Source organism: Octodon degus, unplaced genomic scaffold (genome assembly GCF_000260255.1).
Source record: "Octodon degus isolate 3935 unplaced genomic scaffold, OctDeg1.0 scaffold00100, whole genome shotgun sequence".
Lineage (NCBI taxonomy): Eukaryota > Metazoa > Chordata > Mammalia > Rodentia > Octodontidae > Octodon > Octodon degus.
In genome coordinates, this window is record NW_004524676.1 from 10,078,492 (window position 1) to 10,098,231 (window position 19,740).

At 38.2% G+C, this 19,740-nt stretch overlaps 1 protein-coding gene across 1 annotated transcript in view; it reads right to left on the reverse strand.

Annotated features, from left to right (window-relative positions):
* LOC101577617 (contactin-associated protein-like 3) overlaps window positions 1-19,740 on the reverse strand; it is a 114,265-nt gene that overhangs the window by 16,308 nt on the left and 78,217 nt on the right. Inside the window, exons 10-13 of the mRNA XM_023723560.1 lie at window positions 10,415-10,571; window positions 5,476-5,603; window positions 2,314-2,484; window positions 1,351-1,569 (exon numbers count right to left, since the gene is read on the reverse strand). Of these exons, the coding sequence (XP_023579328.1) occupies window positions 1,351-1,569; window positions 2,314-2,484; window positions 5,476-5,603; window positions 10,415-10,571 (675 nt within the window). The remainder of the gene's footprint in view (window positions 1-1,350; window positions 1,570-2,313; window positions 2,485-5,475; window positions 5,604-10,414; window positions 10,572-19,740) is intronic.

Sequence of the window (19,740 nt, forward strand, 5' to 3'; positions counted from 1 at the left end):
AGGAAGAGGAAGAGGAAGAAGAAGAAGAAGAAGAAGAAGAAGAAGAAGAAGAAGAAGAAGAAGAAGAAGAAGAAGAGGAGAAATGGGGCTTAATGGAATACCCACTTTTAAAGCAGTGGAGACTCTGGTTCCTTCCTCTTTCACTTCCTGACCACAAGGTGAAAACCTTTGTGCCATAAGAAACCTTCTCTCGTGCAAGTCATTAACTCAGGTATTTGTTACAGCAGGGAAAAGGTGATCAACACAATCATATAGCTTTATGGTTCAAGTACTCTAAGGAGGCTTCATCTTACCCTAACCTGAGAACCAACCATTCTTGAAACTATATTTTATGGAATTATATAATATACTCCATGCCATGCATGATTTCTCTCTCTCTCTCTCTCTCTCTCTCTCTCTCTCTCTCTCTCTCTCTCGATTATGAGAGAGAGAGAGAGAGAGAGAAAGAGACAGAGACAGAGACAGAGACAGAGAGACAGAGAGAGAAACGATACACATTATAGAATTCATTGTGTCATATTTAGTACCTGGAAGCTGTATGTCCTCCTGTAAAGCAGGCTGTGTGATATTTTTTATTTAGTCCAGTTTCTAATTGGACTCTGCACCTCTTTTCTTAAAAATGCATAGACAAGTGAAAGTCATTACCTTAATCTGTTTGTTTCTAAATTACAATGGAGTGGTTTAAAAATACATCTTTCCCCTTGGGAAAAATAAGCAACAATGCTAAAACAAGGAATGAGCAGTGTAAAGGAAAGACTTCCAATCCCATGGCTGTAAGCTTTAGACAAATGGACTATAAAAGCAAAGGTGTAAGACCTAATTATCACCAAGAAGCACATGATGAGAGAGCAGGAGAAGGAAAGACTGGACTGAGGCAACCAGGGATGTGGTCCCCAAAGTGTCGCAGGGATAGATCGTGCCATTTCTGCTAGCATGGCTACCATGGTCTGTTTTTGGTCAGACACAGTCTCAATTAGAAGACAAATTCTCTAACTCCACCAAGAAGTGACATTGTAGAAATGGAGAATAGTTGCTAATGTCTTGCTAGTGTCCACAACACGTGGTAGTGACAAGTACCATTCACATATTATATGTACTATTGAAGCCTGGGTATAACGGTGGTTACTTTACCTCTCTGAATCTCATTAGCTTATCTATATCCAGGACAATAATACCTACAAATTAAGGTACCAAGTAAGAAGCTCCTGGAAGCGACTAGGATATAATTAAATAGTGCCAGTAGGAGTCGCTGTTTGCAAGTGTAACTTGTAAGTAGACTACTTTCGTAGGGCTTTCCAAAATCTATCTTTGCAGTCATTCCCACATTAGTTATAAACCTGTAGCACTCACCAATGAAGAGCTGGCTGTTGAGCTGCAAGCGGATGCGCCCGTCGGCAGGGGCAGGGTGTGTCTGTTGAGGGAGCTGATCCACCTGGAGAGATGCTCCTTTCACATTCCTTTCTGCTCTTACATGGTGCCACCGGCCGTCATTAAAGGGAGTGGGTGACTGCACCGAGACCTCACAAGGTCCGTTCCCCACATCAAAGGAAAGGGTCACTTCTGAGGGAGCTAGGAACATTACAGATAAATGCCACCTCGGTTAATTTGTATAGAAGAAAGTTTAGTCTGAAGTAGACATGGTAAAACCTTGTGGCATGTTCGTGATAAAGAACACAGAGCAGACAAGATTGATTTGCACATATTTATCTGGACTTTGCTATTCAATCTTGCTAAATCCTATTTCAATCTTCCACAGTCTTAAATAGTAAAAATATGTACCCATACAATAATGGAACAAATAGAACTATATATAAAAATTTTTACTTAAAAATGGTTGACCACATCATCCAATTCTAAACACACTAACTGTAAATTTGGACAGTAATAGAATATGCATTCATAACTAGAACAGAACAAATATAGTTTGTTTCATACGTAAGTACTTTTATTTAAAATGGTCCATGACCTCATTTAATTCTGATAACACTAAATTTTGACAGTAATAAATGTTGGTTACATGAATAAAAGCTGACTGGTCAAATATCTTGTTATTAATATACAATCCGTGAATTTGGCTCAAAGTTCTGTTTGTTATAGTTAAGAGGATGTATAACATTTTTATGGATCGTTGTGGGATATATGCCCAACAGTGTGACTTTATTCAAAATAAATAAGCAGAGTCATGGAATTTTAATACTGGATGAGAAAACACAATTATCAGAATGGCGGTACTTTAAAGTTTCGTTCAGTTAAAAGTTGTGATTGCTAAATAAATAGTGGGCAAGCGCGACTCCTCCGGCGTGAGCAGCTTACCGTGCAGCTTTATCCTGATAAAGTCTGTGATCCCCAGGTTCTCCATAAACACACCGGAGGAGACTGTGGTCTTAAAAAAGAAACTCACATCAGCAGTGAGTTCTCCATGGAAAGTAGGGAAATGCAGGTATGAAGTCTCAGTGTTGAAGGAGGCTGAGTTCCAAAATGACTCTATTTTTAAGAAGGAAAAGAGAACTCTCATGAATCATTTTACCGTTAAACACGACAACAACTGTGAGTCTTCACTTGGCATTCTGAACATTCATGCCATGTAGTCATAACATCAACATCTGAAGGGTGATTATTTGGAGGATTGGACATTTGTGCTGATCAATTAATAATAGCTAAATCCTGGAAGGAGCCTGCCTGTATACCCATCAACAGATGGTTGGATAAAGAATGTGGTATCTATATGTAATGGAACACTAGTCTGCTATAAAGAATGATAGATTTGAGGCATTTGTAGGAAAATGGGTACACTTGGAAAATATAGTGTTGAATGAAATAAACCAGACACACACATAAATATTGTATGGTATCTCCGATTTGAGTGAGGAAAGGTACAAACAAAGACAATAATAAGAATGGCTAGAAGGACTGGGAGATAGATCTCTTGCAATACAGAAATATTTCAAGGGAAAAAGTAGGAGTGAGGAGGAGGGGGAGGAAAAATAAGCACAATAAAGATATGCTATATCCAGGAACCTAACAACTTCAATTTATGTAAACATTATGTGCCATAATATGAGCTAAGGTCAGCAATATCAATAAGAATGAAAAATGAGATAGGGGAACTAGAGGAGTGGGGGGCCGAGAGGAAAGGGAATGTGCACTTAAAAAGAAATAAGCTACAGTAGTTGCATGTAACCACTCCCCAAGATGACTATAAACTGAATGAACTGCCAGCATGCACTAATAAAATTTTAAAGAAGAGCTCTATACCCTGAACAGACTCAGAAACAAAGCTGTCATGTGTCCAGATGTCACGCCAACACTGATAGACAGGGAAGACTGATATTGGCTTGAACTGGTGTGGTGGTAATGGACACGGTGAAACAGGTTTGGATCCAGGGTCCTTCTCAAAGTAGAGCCAAGAGAATACACTGATGAAAGGGATGTGGGATGTGGTGTCTGGGGTGTGGGATGCCAGAGAAAGAGTGGCACCTGAATTGATGCCGAAGATTTGGGCCCAGCTCCCATGGGAATCATTTTGAAGATGCAGGTTTGACAGTTTGGGATATGTTACATTTGAAATATCTATTGGACATCCAAGTGGAGATTTGGAGACAGCACGTGGACATGTGACTCTGGCAGCCAGATCATACACTCTTGATTGTCTGCTTAAACTGAGAACAAACACATGACCACTATCCTAAAATGCCCTTCACAACACATTGAAAGCCTTTTTCTTGCCATGTGCTCCAAAATCTAATCTAGAACCTCATGTCAGTTATTTTTCAGGTCTATCCAGTGTCCTTTATTCTAGAACTTTCATTTCTGTCAAGACTATAATTTTTTCTTTCATCTTTTTTTTCTTGGTAATAATTTTTCAGTTGATTAATAGTGTTCCTCAACTTGTGTTTGACTGGTATTCATTACATTAATGTTATACATTTTTGTCAAAAATACCACAGAGGTGGGCTATTTTCCTGTTAATGAGTCACCTCAAGATTCATTTATTATTTTGTCTGTTTATTTTTTTCATAGTAGATACTAATAGGGATTGAACCCAGGGCCTTCGTACTGAACATACCCCCAGCTCTTTTCCTTTTTTATATTTCTGAGATGCTTTTTTTGTTTGTTTGCAGAACCAGGGATTGAACTCAGCTTCTTGCGCTTCCCAGGCAAGTGCTTATTCTACTGAGCCATCTCCCCAGCCCTCTTTTTTTTATATTTCCTTTAAATTTTGAGAGAGGGTCTTGGTAAATTCCTAGTTCCCAAGCTAAGCACAAACTTGTCATCCCATTACATAGGATCATAGGCATGTGCTACCACACCCTGCTCTGTCATGTCAGCTTTGCTTTGTAAAGAGGGAATGGTCCTTTCTCTCATATGAAGTTACTATTTTTCTTTATAATTTATGAGTATTTTGATACCTAAAGGCCTTAACATGACCCACTGCATTTTTTCATTCACTGATTTTAGAATTTACTGACACTTCCAGGGTTATTAATATGATGGTCGCCAATGCTTACTTTCTAAAATCCATCATTCCTCTACTTCAATTGGTTCATATTATTCTGTTAAGAAGGAAGAGCTTTCCCCTTGACCTTTAATTCTTCTGTTTATTTTAAAATTTATATCAGTATCACTCTTAGATTTTTTTTCTCTATTTGATGGTTTATAATCGATTACTATAACTTATTATAGTGCTTCAGCTGTCCTAAATGTGGACATTAGCAAACTTTCTCAAGTTCTTTTGACAAGTCCCTGACCCCATGTGACAGATCACAATCAAAATACAGGCACATGAAACATTCCATATAAAATTGTCTGCAGACCATATGTATAAGATGTACAAAAATAATGATATAAGAATAATGAATGAGTTTGATGCTTAGACTAGGATCCTATCTGCAAGGCATTTCAATGTGTCTATACAAATATTCTAAAATCCAAAATTTTTCAAAACGTGAAACTTTCCTGGTCCCAAACATTTTGCATAAGAGATATTTAAAGTGTACTTCACTAACAAAATACTGATTTTTAGCACAAATAATGCTTCCACATCCATGCTTGTCATAGCTTAGAACTTCAATATCCCAAGAGGCCCATAGGCTGAAGGCTTTGGCGCTACTTGAGGATCGTAGAATCTTAGGCAGTAGGGCCCGGTGGAGGGAACGGAGGTTAGAGGATGTGTTCTTGGAGAGAACAACGGGATCCCTATCTCTCCTCTCTCTCCTTGCTTCCTAGAAGCCATGAGGTCAACAGCTCTGCTCTGCCATGAACTCCCCATCAGGATGTTCTGCTTTGCCACAGGTCTACAGCAATGGAGCCAACTGATCATGAACTGAAATCTCTGGAATCCTGAGCCAAAAATAACCATTTCTTGCTTTGAAGCTGTTTACCTCAGATAGGTGGCCAGTGACATAAAGCTAACACAATGCTTTTCTAATAAAGCATGTTATTATAACAAGAAAGCTTTTTATTGTTACTACTTACTGTCCCCCTGGCAGAGCAGAGGCCCCAGTATATGAGCAGCTGCGGAATCAGGTCGACTAGTGTCTGTCATCGCAATTTGAGGGACCGGCAGGTGCTCCTTATGGGAAAGGACAGTTGTATCACTGTTCCTGAAAAGCAATGATCCCATCCTTAAAATGGATCTAATTAATGTTCAGACATAGTGAACTATGATCTAATATTGCAATTTGAAACTAATATTACAGGAATAAGAGAACACTTAGAAATATTTTCAGTATGTGAAGAGCACAGAGGGTATTAAAGAAAATCCAAGTCAAGAATCATCAAAATGTTTCCATAAAGGGCCACACTGTCAAGGTGGCTTTGCAGGCCACTCGGCCTCTGCGTCAGCTATGCAACTCAGCCTTGGCAGCGTGAGAGCAGCCCCAGGGGTTAGCTAGGGGCATGCCTGTGTTGCAATAGGAACTTATGGGCACCAAAATTAGGATTTTATGCAAGTTTTATGTGTCATGAAATATTATTCATTTTATTTTTTAACTACTACAAATGTAAAAAGAATTCTTAGCTCATGGCCCATACAGAAACAGGCCCGTGGGTGGATCTGGTACATGAGCAGTAGTTTAGCAACACTTGATTCATCTGTCAATCCACAGTCTCACTGAACACAGAGAACAAAAGGGCAAAACCAAGAAGGGTAATCATTTTATAGGCAGACCACAATATTTTCAATATAATGACGTATTTATTTGCTCTTCCAAAATTAGTTTCAGGATATTTTTAAATGGTTACTGATTATAATTATGAATTATAACACTTTATTTCTATATTCATTTCATATAATTGTATCATGAATTTCTTAGTCTTTCATGGCCATTGGGTATTTCTTTTCTTGATAATTTATAAATTATGAAATCCACAAATACCAAAACAAAATAAGCAGATTAATTTCAAATAATAAACAGATTAATGTGCATGAAAGTGTTTGGTGAAATGCTCAACCCAGTTATTTAGTAGACAAAAATATATTGATCAGATACTGTGTTGGGCATGGAAGACACTAAGGAAAAAGTACAGTCTCTGGCCCTCAGAAGCAATGACCTATGGGACAGTATAAAAGTTAATTGTTTTCATCTTCATTACAAAATTCATCATTATCATTCCATGTGAAAGAGACTGGGAAAAGAAATGTGTATTTTGGATCCTCTACAAAGAGGTCTGGAGAAGCTGAGGTACCCTGGGAACCTGGTCCTAGCTGGGCCACTAATTTCTTCTCTGGCCAAAACATAGACATTTGTCTACTTTTTGTGATTTTCTGGTATTTCACTACATGTGACTTGGCTGCATATGTATTCTGCTGTGTACAAATCACTCAATCTACTTCCTCATCCTGATAGAATTTTTACTGAATTGAATACGTGTACTTTTATTTGTTTAAATTACTCAGTTTCCACACTCTCCCTTGTATCACTGTGGCAGAAAATGAAAATGACTAATACTTAATTACAGTCATCTTTTTGTATTTGTAAAAATAATGTTTTCTGAAGTTTTATAAGGTTTTAGGAGTCAAAAATTGAAATTTGAAAAGCTAGAAATAAAATAATACAGCTACATTATTTAACATTTCTATTCTATAAGAAGGAAATACCTGTAATGTATATAAAGAGATAAAGTTAATGTGTATTAAATATTCTGGATTATGTAAAATAGTTAATGGTTAAAAAAAGATTATTTCTAAACTTCAGACTAAAACCCCCATGTCTTGCCTAGTTATGTTGTGAAAAGAAGAGAGCATAATTACCAAAAGTCGGCACCATTTATTTCTAGAGTGGACTTAGGGTAGATGAGCTGGGAATAAGTCTGAGAAAGGCGAGAAACTCCATGTTTAAGGCATCAAAAGCACCTGTTTCTATATCTGTTATCATTATAGACTAGTAGGGAAAAGCAATTTCATTAGTTATTCATGAAGGATATTTTAATTTAAAGGTTCCATTTTACATAAAAGATACAATTTCCACTATTGATGTTGTGTTTAAAATGTGAACTTCTGTACAAGGCACTGTAATACAACACTAGTACATCTCAGTGGCATTAGAGCAGATACTAAGTCAGTCAGTCAGTCTCTCTCTCTCTCTCTCTCTCTCTCTCTCTCTCTCTCTCTCTCTGTCTCTCTCTCTCTCCCTCCCTCCCTCTCTCTCTGTCTCTTGTAGGAAGGCAGTCAATCTGAGTGCAACATTGGAAAACAATTTTTCACTGACTTCTTATTGGTACAAGCAGATCCCAATTCTGCAGATTTACATGGAACACTAAACGCTGAAGATTTGCCATGGGTAGCAGACTTCAACAGAGCATCTTAATCAGTGGGGATCTTTCCATTTTGTTTTCCTGTTATCCTCCGCGGTTTTTTTTTTTTTTAACACATCTTTAATTGGAAACTCCAATATGGGAAGTGGCACACAATCTGAAACTTGAAATGCTGGGAGTAGGCCACGGTGGAAATAGTGCTATTAACTTTTTGTGATGGTTAAAGTCAAAATTCAGCTGCACTAAAAATATTGTATAAAATTAACTTCAGGCAATGTAGACTTGGGTCCATTTCTAAGATATTTCATTAGCTATATACAACTATTCCAAATTCTAAAAATTCCAAAATTTGAAACCTTTCTTGTCCTAAGCAATTTGGACAAGTAACATCCAACCTATATAGTCTAAACTTGTAAACAGTATAAAAAGTTCTAAAATCTACTGCTAATTATTTACCAAGGGATTTGGTTTGGTGAACCGTAGAGCTATAAAGGGGGAAATACATCTTAGATTTCATAATTGTTTTGGGGACTAGGTCAGTAATAACACAATCATTATGATACACAGCTAATTCATGTGAAAAATTCCAGGTTTTCAATTTCTATTTAATTGGTTTAACTGCCTATCTCTTGGCCAATTTAACTCACATTAATCATTATAGCATTATAATCAGTCTTTTATGTACAGGGTCTACAGGGTCTCACTATGTAGATCAGACTTGTAGTGATTCTCTTGTTTTCAGCCTCTGGGATTACAGGCACACATCACCACGCCCAGTCTCAGCCCCTGTCTCAGTACTGCCCCCAGGACGGGGCTGGCATGGCATGCTGGGGATCGAACCCCAGCCACTGTGCTTTGCCTACACAGGCACTTTAGTCTGCTGAGCTATCTGGCTGGCCCTTATAATCAGTCATGACATCTGACAGGACTGGTCCCTTCTTATTTTTCATCTCAACAATAATCTTACCTAAAAGAAAATCATCTGGCCTATTCTTTCATTCCAAGTTTCCATGTAAATTTTGAAACTACCTTGTTATAATCCACACTGGCAAGTAAAGCACTTGGCATTAGCTCAAAATTTCATTAAATTTATACATTAATCTGAGGAGAAAGACATTTTAATACAAGATTCTCATAGCAGTACTATGAATATTTTGGGATGTATACTTTTGTGTTATGGCACTGTCTTGCATATTCTAGGGTGTTTAGCAGCAATTCTGATTTATAAGATACCAGCAAAAACAACTCCCTCCCTTTGAGACAAAATTATCTTCAAATAATTTTAAATAGCTTCTCTGACTTAAAACTGTGCTTGACTGAGAAGTGTTGCTTTAAGATACTGAGTCACATTATCCTTGACAATTGAACTTATAGTGATGATCCTCTTGTCTCAGCCTCCCCAGGGATGGGATTATAGGCATGTTCCACCACACCCAGGATTCTGGGGCTGCATACCAGAGATTGAACCCAGGTCCTTGAGCATGCTTAAGCAGGCGCTTAGTCCTCTGAGCTATCTCACAGGCAGGCCCTGTAATAGTTCTATATCTTAATTAATACTATATAGTTATAGATTTTGTGTTTTACAGTGTAAAAAAGTCTTCATGAGATGCACATAAATTCAATCTTTAAAAACTGACTAAAATTAATTTCCTTTGAAAAAGCAAGAGAAATTAAAATTCTCTGCCACCTGTTTCATGCACATCCTCATTTATGAAATATTCTGCAACAGTTGAAGCAACGTTAAGAGCAGTTGTATTCTTGGTGTTGGCTCAGATCTGTTTATTGGCCACTTCAAAGTAAACATGTTTAAAAACCATATAATTCCCTCAAATTAGGATGTGACTACAATACTTCATCTAAGTTTTCCACCAAACAAAAGGACAAGTATGTGTCATGCAAGGACAGCATGCTGCTTTAGAGAAAAGAGTACACACGGGAAAGAGGGCCAGAGCACCAAGAGCTCTCAGCTTCCCTGTCTCCTCCTTCTGCAGATGGGAAGCCATTCAGTACTGATTTTATATCCTAAAAGTGACATTCCCCAAGGCAATAGGAAACCAACCATAAAGTGTTATAAAATAAGACTTCAATGAGTGTGGGTTCCACAGAATAAACAGTCCTCTCAGCAGGCCATCTCACAGTTCCAGTGTGCTGATGTTTATTGGTAAACTCTTTTCTTAACCGGGGATTGAACTCAGGCCCTTGCACTTGCCAGGGAAGCATTTATTCTACTGAGCCATCACCCAGCCCCTCTATTGGTAAACTCAAAGAAAACAATACATAGTATGCTATCCCACATCTACTCAAGAAAAAGATTTGAAGGAATATAGTTTTTAAGTTGCTTCTAGGAGCACATTGCACTGTATGAGTACAAGAATGATTATTTAAACACAACTTCGGAGATGGGTACTTCATTTCTAGGAGTGGGACACTTGCCAAGTTCCCAATTTAAGAAAAATAAAATGCACATTATATGGTACTCACAGTAAAGTTGTAAATCTTTGGTTATGAAATTTAATTCTCAGATTCGTTGAATGTATTTTATCCAAACTTACATTTCTAACTTGCTTGAATATATTTTGTGTTTTTATACCAACTTATTTGATGTTTCACTATGCATGATTAAGGAATCAAAGGCTACATTTGTGCTCAGGGAAGTTACCATTCATTCCAGTCAGCATCGCAGTTGCCGTGATACTGGGAATCAGTGCAGTTCCCCTCTGACACACAAGTACACTTGTGAGCGCCAGGCAGAGAGCCTCTCCAGTACGAGTGTGTTTCATTGGTTCTTGCAACCCACCAGCTCAGTGGAGTTCCATCTGAAAGACAAGTATGAGAAAGATGACATGTATTTTGCCCCAGAACCAAGCCAATACAGTTCCCTGTACTCTCAGGGTGTGTGTGTGTGTGTGTGTGTGTGTGTGTGTGTGTGTGTGTGTGTGAATACACTTCAGAAGTTACCTCTACAACAAAGACTATGTTTCCTACCATTTAAATAACTGTTTGAATGATTCCCATCCATTTTCCTTTCACTAGGGAAAATTAATTCTTAGCTTCTTTGTACGTGATATTACATACTTTCCATGAAAATAATATTCAAAAATAACATCAAAACAAAAACCACAATAATTTGTGCATAAAGATGAATCTCTTTGAGATGATAAATGCTGACTGAAAAGTGTAATATCATACAGACACACCTGTATGTGTCATCACACTCACTGTAAGTTAAACATCTGGAAAGTTATGGTACAAGATTCCCTGTTAAGACTCAATAGATTTTTTTTGAAATACGTACTTTTCCTGCATTGCTTAGCCTGGCTACTTACCTGAATGCTAAAAAAAATAAATAGCACCAATAAGTTTCTACACCTGAGGTGAATATTATGCTCAGAAACAAAGTGCCCCAGGTTACCCCCAACTCTCAGTCATGCAGATGTCCAGCATCATCACTTTAGCACTGGCCAGGATTAGGTGACAAACATACATGTGGCCTGAGTTCTACAGAACCGTGTGTGAAGACAAGACACGCTACTGGGAGTGGAACTGGGTGCATATTACAGAAAAAGCAAATAGAAGCAGGTGTGTCTATCATACAAAGAGAAATGGGTGAAAAGAACAAGTTGCAGCCATCATGAAATTAGAGGATGAGGAACATGAAACTAGATCAACTCAGTTTTTCAAATGTGCATGGGCACTTGGTGCTGCTTTCCAGATTTAGAAGTTATCCTTGGGCTCTGAATTAAGATCTGGAACTCATTCCACCTTCTACTTTATTTTTATTACAATTCAATTGCAACTCATTCTTTCAGATCCCTATATTCATTAATATCATTTCAGCCCACTGCAAAAGGAGGAAGAAATAGAAGAAAGTGATTTTGAGAAGCTTATCATGAAATTAATATGCAGAATCTCTTTAAATTGCATCGAAAGCTTGTCCCTAGGAGGTTAAAGATATTCAGAAAAGTTAATATTCTTTTCTCAATACATTACTTTAAAATTATTCACCATTGTACTTATATAGACTAAACAGCAAAAATACATTATAATGATATACAAGGTGATGAATGGATAATGAAAGTAGTGAGAGTGTTAAGGAATGGCTCAGACGATTTGGAACTGCTCTGTTATAAAGTATCAGAATTGCTTATCATTGAAGTAGGATAGAGCTTACACATAGCCATGATAATGAATCTCAAGAAGATTGTGTCAAATGAAAAAAATCAATTCCCAAAAGATTACGTAACTTGGCATTACATTTATATAACTTTTTTTTTTTTCAAATCAAATTGGTGGGACAGTTTCAATAATTAACACATTGCATACATTCTTCCTTCTGGTTAATTGCTGTACAAGATGCAGACATGATATCCTATTTACAAACACCATTAGAACAAATCACTCTATTCATTAAGAGAATGTAACTATATATCTATCCTAACCACTTTGAATACACAGATACAAAATGGACATTCATCTGTATCCCCCCTTTTTTGTTAAGTTCCGTTATTTGAATATTATAGGTGTGTAAACTCAGCAAAATATTCTAAAAGAGTCCAGTAGCCCATAATAACATTGGGTCTTCTGTTTAACTGGTAATGACAGAAATTGTTGACCTGAGTCCCCTACAGCTCAACATAACAGCATGGCTTTATTTCTTATATTTCACTTTTATACGTTTCTGCTGGATGGTTAAGACCAAGGTAAAGCAGGACCTATGCAACAAGAGTTGTAGCTTTTGGGTCTGATAAGGTCAGTGAAATCCCCTCAGGATTTATCCTGAGATCCTGTACCTCAGATTGTAGAACCTTTTGTCAGTGTCAACCTTTGTCAGTCACGGCCATTGCTTGGCCAATGTGCTCTCTGTGAAAGCCCGAGAGAATGTTTTCTCTCCATGTGACTCTCCTTAGGCACACTCTACATCATCAATCACTTTCCTCTTTGGCCCCATAATCTCTTTGATCAGAAAATTTGGGACACTATTGAGTTACATGACGTTACAGTACAAGTTCTCATGTGTCCTTAGTCTTAATTGACCTTGGAAGGCTAGGGCCAAAATGTTGGCTTTCCTTGCAGCCCTCCTTTTTGTCTAATTTTGGTCTGCAAACTTAGGTTGTTAACCATCCAGAAGACAAGCTTATTGTTATTACCATACAACTTAGGCTGTTGAGCTTAACCTCACTATCTGTCTGCATATCAAACATCTTAGGCATAATATGGAACAGGTATTTTTCATCAGGTATTGATATGTTGAATTTTAAGTCTCTACAGAATATGATTTAAAAATTAGAATATATTTTTAAAATAGGCATAAAGAAATATATACTTCTTATGTTTACACATAAGTCCAAAAATCTCACCATATACAACTTACTTTTAAAAAAATAAAGTCTCATTATTGTATTATTCATACAATTACTAAATTTATTACAAGATTTAGAGTATTTACTCTTATAGTTCTTCAGTACCATGAGTTGTCTCAATTCCAAAATTCACTTACTTCACAAAGACAGAGCTAATGCGTTATAAAGTTCTTTTTTATTGGTACATTTTTTAAGTACATAATGATTACATTCTTCATGGGAAGTTAGTACTTGTGTACAACACATCTTCTTTCTTTTTAATTCCCTCCTCTAGCATCTCTTGGGTATCTATCTATCTATCTATCTATCTATCTATCTATCTATCTATAATGTGTGGTACTTACCACATTCCTCGTAGAGACTTGGTACATACACACAGTACTTTACTGTTCCCCCCTTTTTAATCTCATTTACTCCCTTCCCTCTGCCTACTTTGTCTCTCAGTTCCTTCTCATATCCCAAAGTTTCATCTCTCTATTACCTATTGTCTCTTTTATTTTGCATTTTATACATTGAATTTCTCAGATAGGAGAAACCATGAAATATTTAAGTTTGAGACCATAAGGTAAGATGAAGGAAATCACATGTATATTGCATTTTTTGAAGTGAAAAGAGCACTAGAATGGAGGAAAGATTGGTGATTGGCAGGGCTTACAGATCACGAATTGGAGTGGGAAGCAGTGTGGTTACTGAGGGGTAAGAGGAGGAGTTTTGTGCTCATAGGAATGTGTATGTTGAACATGTCCCCTGCCATAAACTGGTTGTGACATTGCAAGATATTACAACAAGGGGAACTGGATAGAAAGTATTTGTTTTTTATTATTTCTCACAAGTGTGTGAGGCCCCAGTATTTCAAATCATTTTTTAAAATACTAAATTTAGTTGGGCGTGGTGGCACATGCTTATAATTCCAGCATTCACAAGGCTGAGAAGGAGGACTGCCATAAGTTTAAGGGCAGCTTGCCCTACACAGTGAGTTCAAGGCCAGCTTGAGCTACACAGAGAGACCCTTTCTCAACATACAGCAAAATAAATTTAATAAACCTAAAAAATCATTAAGAAAAACTTAATTTTCAAATGTACGTAGGAAAATTATGATAGGCATAGAATATTTCATTTTCTTACTATAGTATGTTAGCCCCTAGCACAGTAGTGTCTGAAAGCTTACCTGGGGGGGGGGGTAAAAAATTCCAAAACCCCAGATGAACTGATGGATTGAATTCATTATGAGTCAGTTAATTAAATTATAATCTCTGGGTAAAAGACACAGACATCAGCACAGTTACCAAGTCTTGTAACACTTCATTCCAGTGTTGCATGTGCAGGATTAAAATTCTTCTGTCCTGCTTGTGTCCGCTAGTGAGGCAAAACAGGTTATAGCTGGTATCAGGAAACTCAGGCTGTGTTCTCCTCCTGCTTCATCTCTACCCTAACCAGGAGTTTCTGGAAACACTAGGTCCACTCTAGGTGTTTGTCTAAATTAAGTTTGTTTCTTTCTTTTTTTTTTTTTTCTTTGTTGCTGTACCAGGGATTGAACTCAGGACCCTGTGCTTGCCAAGCAGGCACCTATTCTGCTGAGTAAATTATATTTCTATTTAATATTCTCCAGTGGCAGCATAGTAGTAATGATATATGCAAATCAAGAATGCTTGTGTATTGAACATGCATAGTAAAGGAATATTAATTTGATTTTAAGTAGTTTTTAAAACCAATTTTATTTCTACTTGCAATTTTCCATTGTCCAAATTAAAAAATGGATTTTTTCCGCTGTTTAAGAAAAATTATTTTCTTAAACAGAAAAAGTGAAGCCAGATGGTCAAAAATTAGCAAATTCATTAGCTCCATAGGAGCTCTGTGGAAACACCTCTCTGCTGACCCCTGTGGTGCCCAGTCAAGCCCTGGTCCTTGTGTGGTACTCACTCACCCAACCCACTCACTAGGTGACAGGGTTTGTAAACATTACTCCCATGTGACTTCTTCCTTGTCTCCATGTGGGCTTCCATTCCTTGGAGAACTAGCCAGTGTATTTTGCTTCCACAGTCCTGGTCTACCGTGCTATAATTATCTTTCTCTATGTTTACAATTCAACTATGATGAGCGAACAAATCTCTGAGTTTTGTCCTGCCAGTGTGCTCTCTCTCTCTCTCTCTCTCTCTCTCTCTCTCTCTCTCTCTCTCTCTCTCTCCCCCTCCCTCCCTCCCTCCCTCCCTCTACCTAGAGAGGTGGGATGAGGATTTCCCACTTCCACACTTTATATATGTGAGTTGTCTCATTCAGGTATGAAATATCAGGTAGGATATTTCATGTGGGGCTCACTTTTTTCTGAAGAGGAAACATGGACTCGGAAATACTAATAACCCAAATTTCCACAGCTGCTAAACCACAGACTTGGAATTTGGAAGTCAACTTAGAAATGAAATGGAACATGTCCTGTGCTCCTTTAGGTGGATGGGACAGGTGGACAAGCATCCAAAGAAGATAGATTCCCTGCATGGGCCTCATGGGGGCTGCCTAGGTCTAGCACTTGGGGAAGACTTAAAGGTGAAAGGAAGGAGGGGCCATCTAGGAAGAGGAAGGAGCAGCAAACTTTTGGCAAACTGGCCAGGAGGAATGAGGATTAGGACAGGCAGGACAGGTGCACAGTCCTGATTCTGTGTGACCCACCACAGCTGAGAGTACCCTAACACTGCCAACTCATTTTAACAGAAGATTAAATTAAGATGAAAGTTAAGATTAAATTAAGATTAAATATGAGGTGAAAATTTAAGGATAAAACTTTAAGAGAGAGTTTATTTATTGTGCTGCCAGCATACACTGTTTCTAATTGCTAAACTGTAAAAAAAGAAATCCATGTTTAAATATTATCACCAAAAAGGCACTTGTAATAAACCACACAGCAGCTGTGCTGGGGAACAGAGGGGTTTCTGCAGGAAACAGAGTTCCTAGAAGGAGAGAGAGCAGTCAAGCTGTTACGTTGCAGGAAGAGCTCCCTAAGCATGGTAACATAATGTGCATTTCAGAAGATGAAGGTACTGCATTGGACAACTTGGGGGAAGCTGGGGGCCAGTGGAAAACCTCTTGAACCAACTCCAGTGTTGATTTCATCTTAGACCCAAATGGCGGTGGTGGGGCTGCAGAGATCATGTAAAGAGGAAACCAAAATGTGACAGGTACAATTAAAGGTAGACTGCAGAGGACTGAGGAGACTTCACTGGTTCCAGCTGGTCTCTGCAAAGAACTGTTAGACCCAGTCCAGCCTAATTGGCCACTACACCCAAACTGTGAACAAAAAGCAAGTCATGATGTTATTAGTAAAATAATAATAATAATAATAATAATAATAATAATGTTATTAGTAAAATTTCCCTGAAATTGAAAAAAATGCATGCCTCACTAACTATCAGGAAGGTGTGCTATATTGCCGGGTTATCCACTCAAAAACAAGCAAAGACTGGAGCATCAGGGCTTTGAACTAAGCTCCTGAACTGGCCATTGCCTGCTCCCCCTGAGAATGTGCCTCTGACCTTTGTTCATGCAACCCCCACTCCCCAGACAGGGCCTGTAGCCACCCAGTGCTTATGTGCTGCACACATGAAGGTAGCTGAGTGCCTGTGTGGAGAGGGGAGGAGAACTAGGGGTCCAGCCTTGAGCTGCTGGGGTGCACTACAGCTCCAACAAGTCAGCTGAGCAGAATCTGCCAAGAGGTGGCACCACTGGCCTGTTGATGTCCACAAAAAAGAAGCCTCTTAGTATTTAATCCAAATTTGTATGACTGAAACTTTGCAATGAATATGAATCGTTGTAATTATAAAACCATGCAATGAGCCAGAACTCAGCCTCAAGGAGAAAGTACTTTAGAACTGATGATTAAATGCCTATGACATCATGTCTAACCATATATAATATGCACAATGACTTTCTACTTCTTACAACCACTTTTTGTATATCAACATAAGAACAATGATAGAGTGTGAGTGTACATTTCTCTTTTAATCAATATTTTCCTGATCTGTATGTATGTCTATTTCTCTTATCATGTAAATTTGTAAAAGATGAGTTTTGGGATGATATGACCTACATATTTTAACTAAGATGTGATTTTATTAAAATAAAATTACATCAGCTTGCTACCAGTGAATAAGCACCGAAGACTCACACCTTGAGTTTCTAAGAGAACTGTTCTGGTCTAACCCTGACCATCTACTAGCCCGATCACATAATTTCGCATGCATTTCTGTCAGTTTAACCATGCAAATTCATCTTGATGAAATAAGTAGAAACAACTCCACGGATTATAAGAGAGGAAACACACTTGAGGTTCCTCAGTATTCCCGGCAGTGACCCTCACCACGAGCAATGGAAAGCGTTCCCCAACTGCAGAGACAGCAACAGAGGGAAGTTGCTGAAGGACACCTTACTTCTACTACATTGCTACTATCTGGCCCTTTAACCTCTCAACAAGCTATATTTAATATAAAGGATATCTTACATGTGGACTTTCCAAACTGGAACTACTAAGAAGGATTTCTATGGCTCTACATTGTTAAGAATTAAAAATCAAAGCAGTGTAGTAGGTGTTGAACTGAGAAATTACTCTCCCCTTTCACATCTCAGAATTTTAATGGTTGGTACCAAACATGCCTGAGACAAAGGCAACAGCTTTAGTGTAGCTTGCAACCCGCCCAACAAGGAGAACAGAGAAAAAAAGGCCAAGGAGGCCAGTAGTACTACTGGAACAAATCCAGGCCTGCCGCCTACAGGAGCAAAGGCACAATACCCATAGAGGGGCGGCCAGCATGAGAGAGCCTGTTGGTTTAAATAACTAAAGCAATTTAAAATTAAATAGCCACTAGGATACCGGTACTTGGAAATAAGGTTCCCAAGCCTCCTATAGCAATTTCAGCCCACGGGAGTCTTCCCATAATAATGTTCTAACTGAGAACTTCCTTTAATTTAATTTTTTTTTTCTATTTTTGCGGGGGAGTACAGGGAATTGAACTCAGGATCTCATGCTTGCCACAGGTTTGCCAGGCATTGCACCACTAAGCTGAACCTCCTGCCCCTTTCTTTAATTCTAGAATTTTCCAAACTGGCCCTACTTTTCTTATACCACCTGCTTCACATGCATCTTTAGGGATTTCTCCTATCAACTAAATCACACATACAGAAATCTAAATTAGCCATTGAAGATCATCAATCACATGTCATTTTTGGTCATGTGTCACAATTTGAAAGTCTTGAGAAGTACATCTGTAGGCTGGTGGCCAATTTAACATTGTGGCCACACAAGTTAAAAGGTAGTAATAGAAAACGTTCCCAGTAGTGAAAAAGGAAGGGTTGAGAAAATGTTTGTAAAGCTGCATTTCTGAAGAGTACAATAGTAATCTGGTGACATTCTAGGTTTGCATTCCTTTACATAAAATGCCATTTAAGTCACAGTTGCCTGTGTTATCATCAGCCCTGAGTGAGGCAAGAAAGGGCAGAAATGATTGTTGTTTCCCTCCATTATTCATGATTTCTTTTAAGATTATAAACTACAATACTAAAACTTAGGGCTTTATTTTTTATTTTTTTTATATATATTTTTAAAATTTTATTTATTTATTTTATTTATTTGTGTGTGTGTGTGTGTGGCCAGCTCAGCCCACCAGGGAGCAGGGCTGGCTGGCATGTGGTGCTGGGGGATTGAACCGTGGTCCCTGTGCTTTGCTAAGCTTGTTCTAAGTAGGTGCTTTAGACCACTGAGCCATCTCACCAGCCCAAACTTAGGACTTTAAATAGCATCTACCGTACCCTGGATATTATATTCATAAAGAAATAGATCTAAAGTTTTAAGTGATGACTCCTGGAGTTTGCACCTTGAAGTGGTGCTGAGGAGAGGGTCACTGTATGGGTGCTGACACGGAGCGTTCCAGAGGCAGAGCCCAGGACTGTGGCGGGTGTGTCCTTGGTGGGTGTGTCCAGCCTTGTCTGTACTCTCCTGGGCCAGAAGAAAGCTGAGCAGTAGGTGATCCCTATGCAGCTCCCTGTGGCTCAAATAAGTAACCAGCTCCACAAAGTAAGCTAGTCTAACTTCATGATTTGGTTGCAATCAGCAGTACTTAAATTTTAAAAAAATTTTTTATTTATTGATTTATTTGTAAAGGGTCTTGCTATGCAGCTTGTACTTGTGATGATCCTCCTGTCTCAGCCTCCCTAGCATTGGGATTACAGGTGTGCGCCACCACACCCAGCAGCAATACCTAAATAATGAAATTTACTCAAGAAATTATATGAAGTCCATCACATCTAGTGCACCTATTCCCACATGCCCAAGAAGGAAAAAGAGAATAAAGATACATCAAGAGCCAGGATTTTCTGTTGTTTATGACATCTACATTAAGAACTGTTACCTCTTTTCGGGGAATTGACTCCTTGGCTTGTCTGAAAAAGTCCTTATTTCTTCCATTTTCAATGACACCTATACCAGGTATAGAATTCTGAAGTGGTAGAGGTTTTCTGTTTTGTTTTGTTTTTTTCTCAACCCTTTAAATCTCACATTCCATTCTCTTCTTCCTTGCATGGTTGTATCTTCTGGTGAGCCAGATACAAGACTTACTTTGCTTCTTTGAGATGAGTTTTTTTT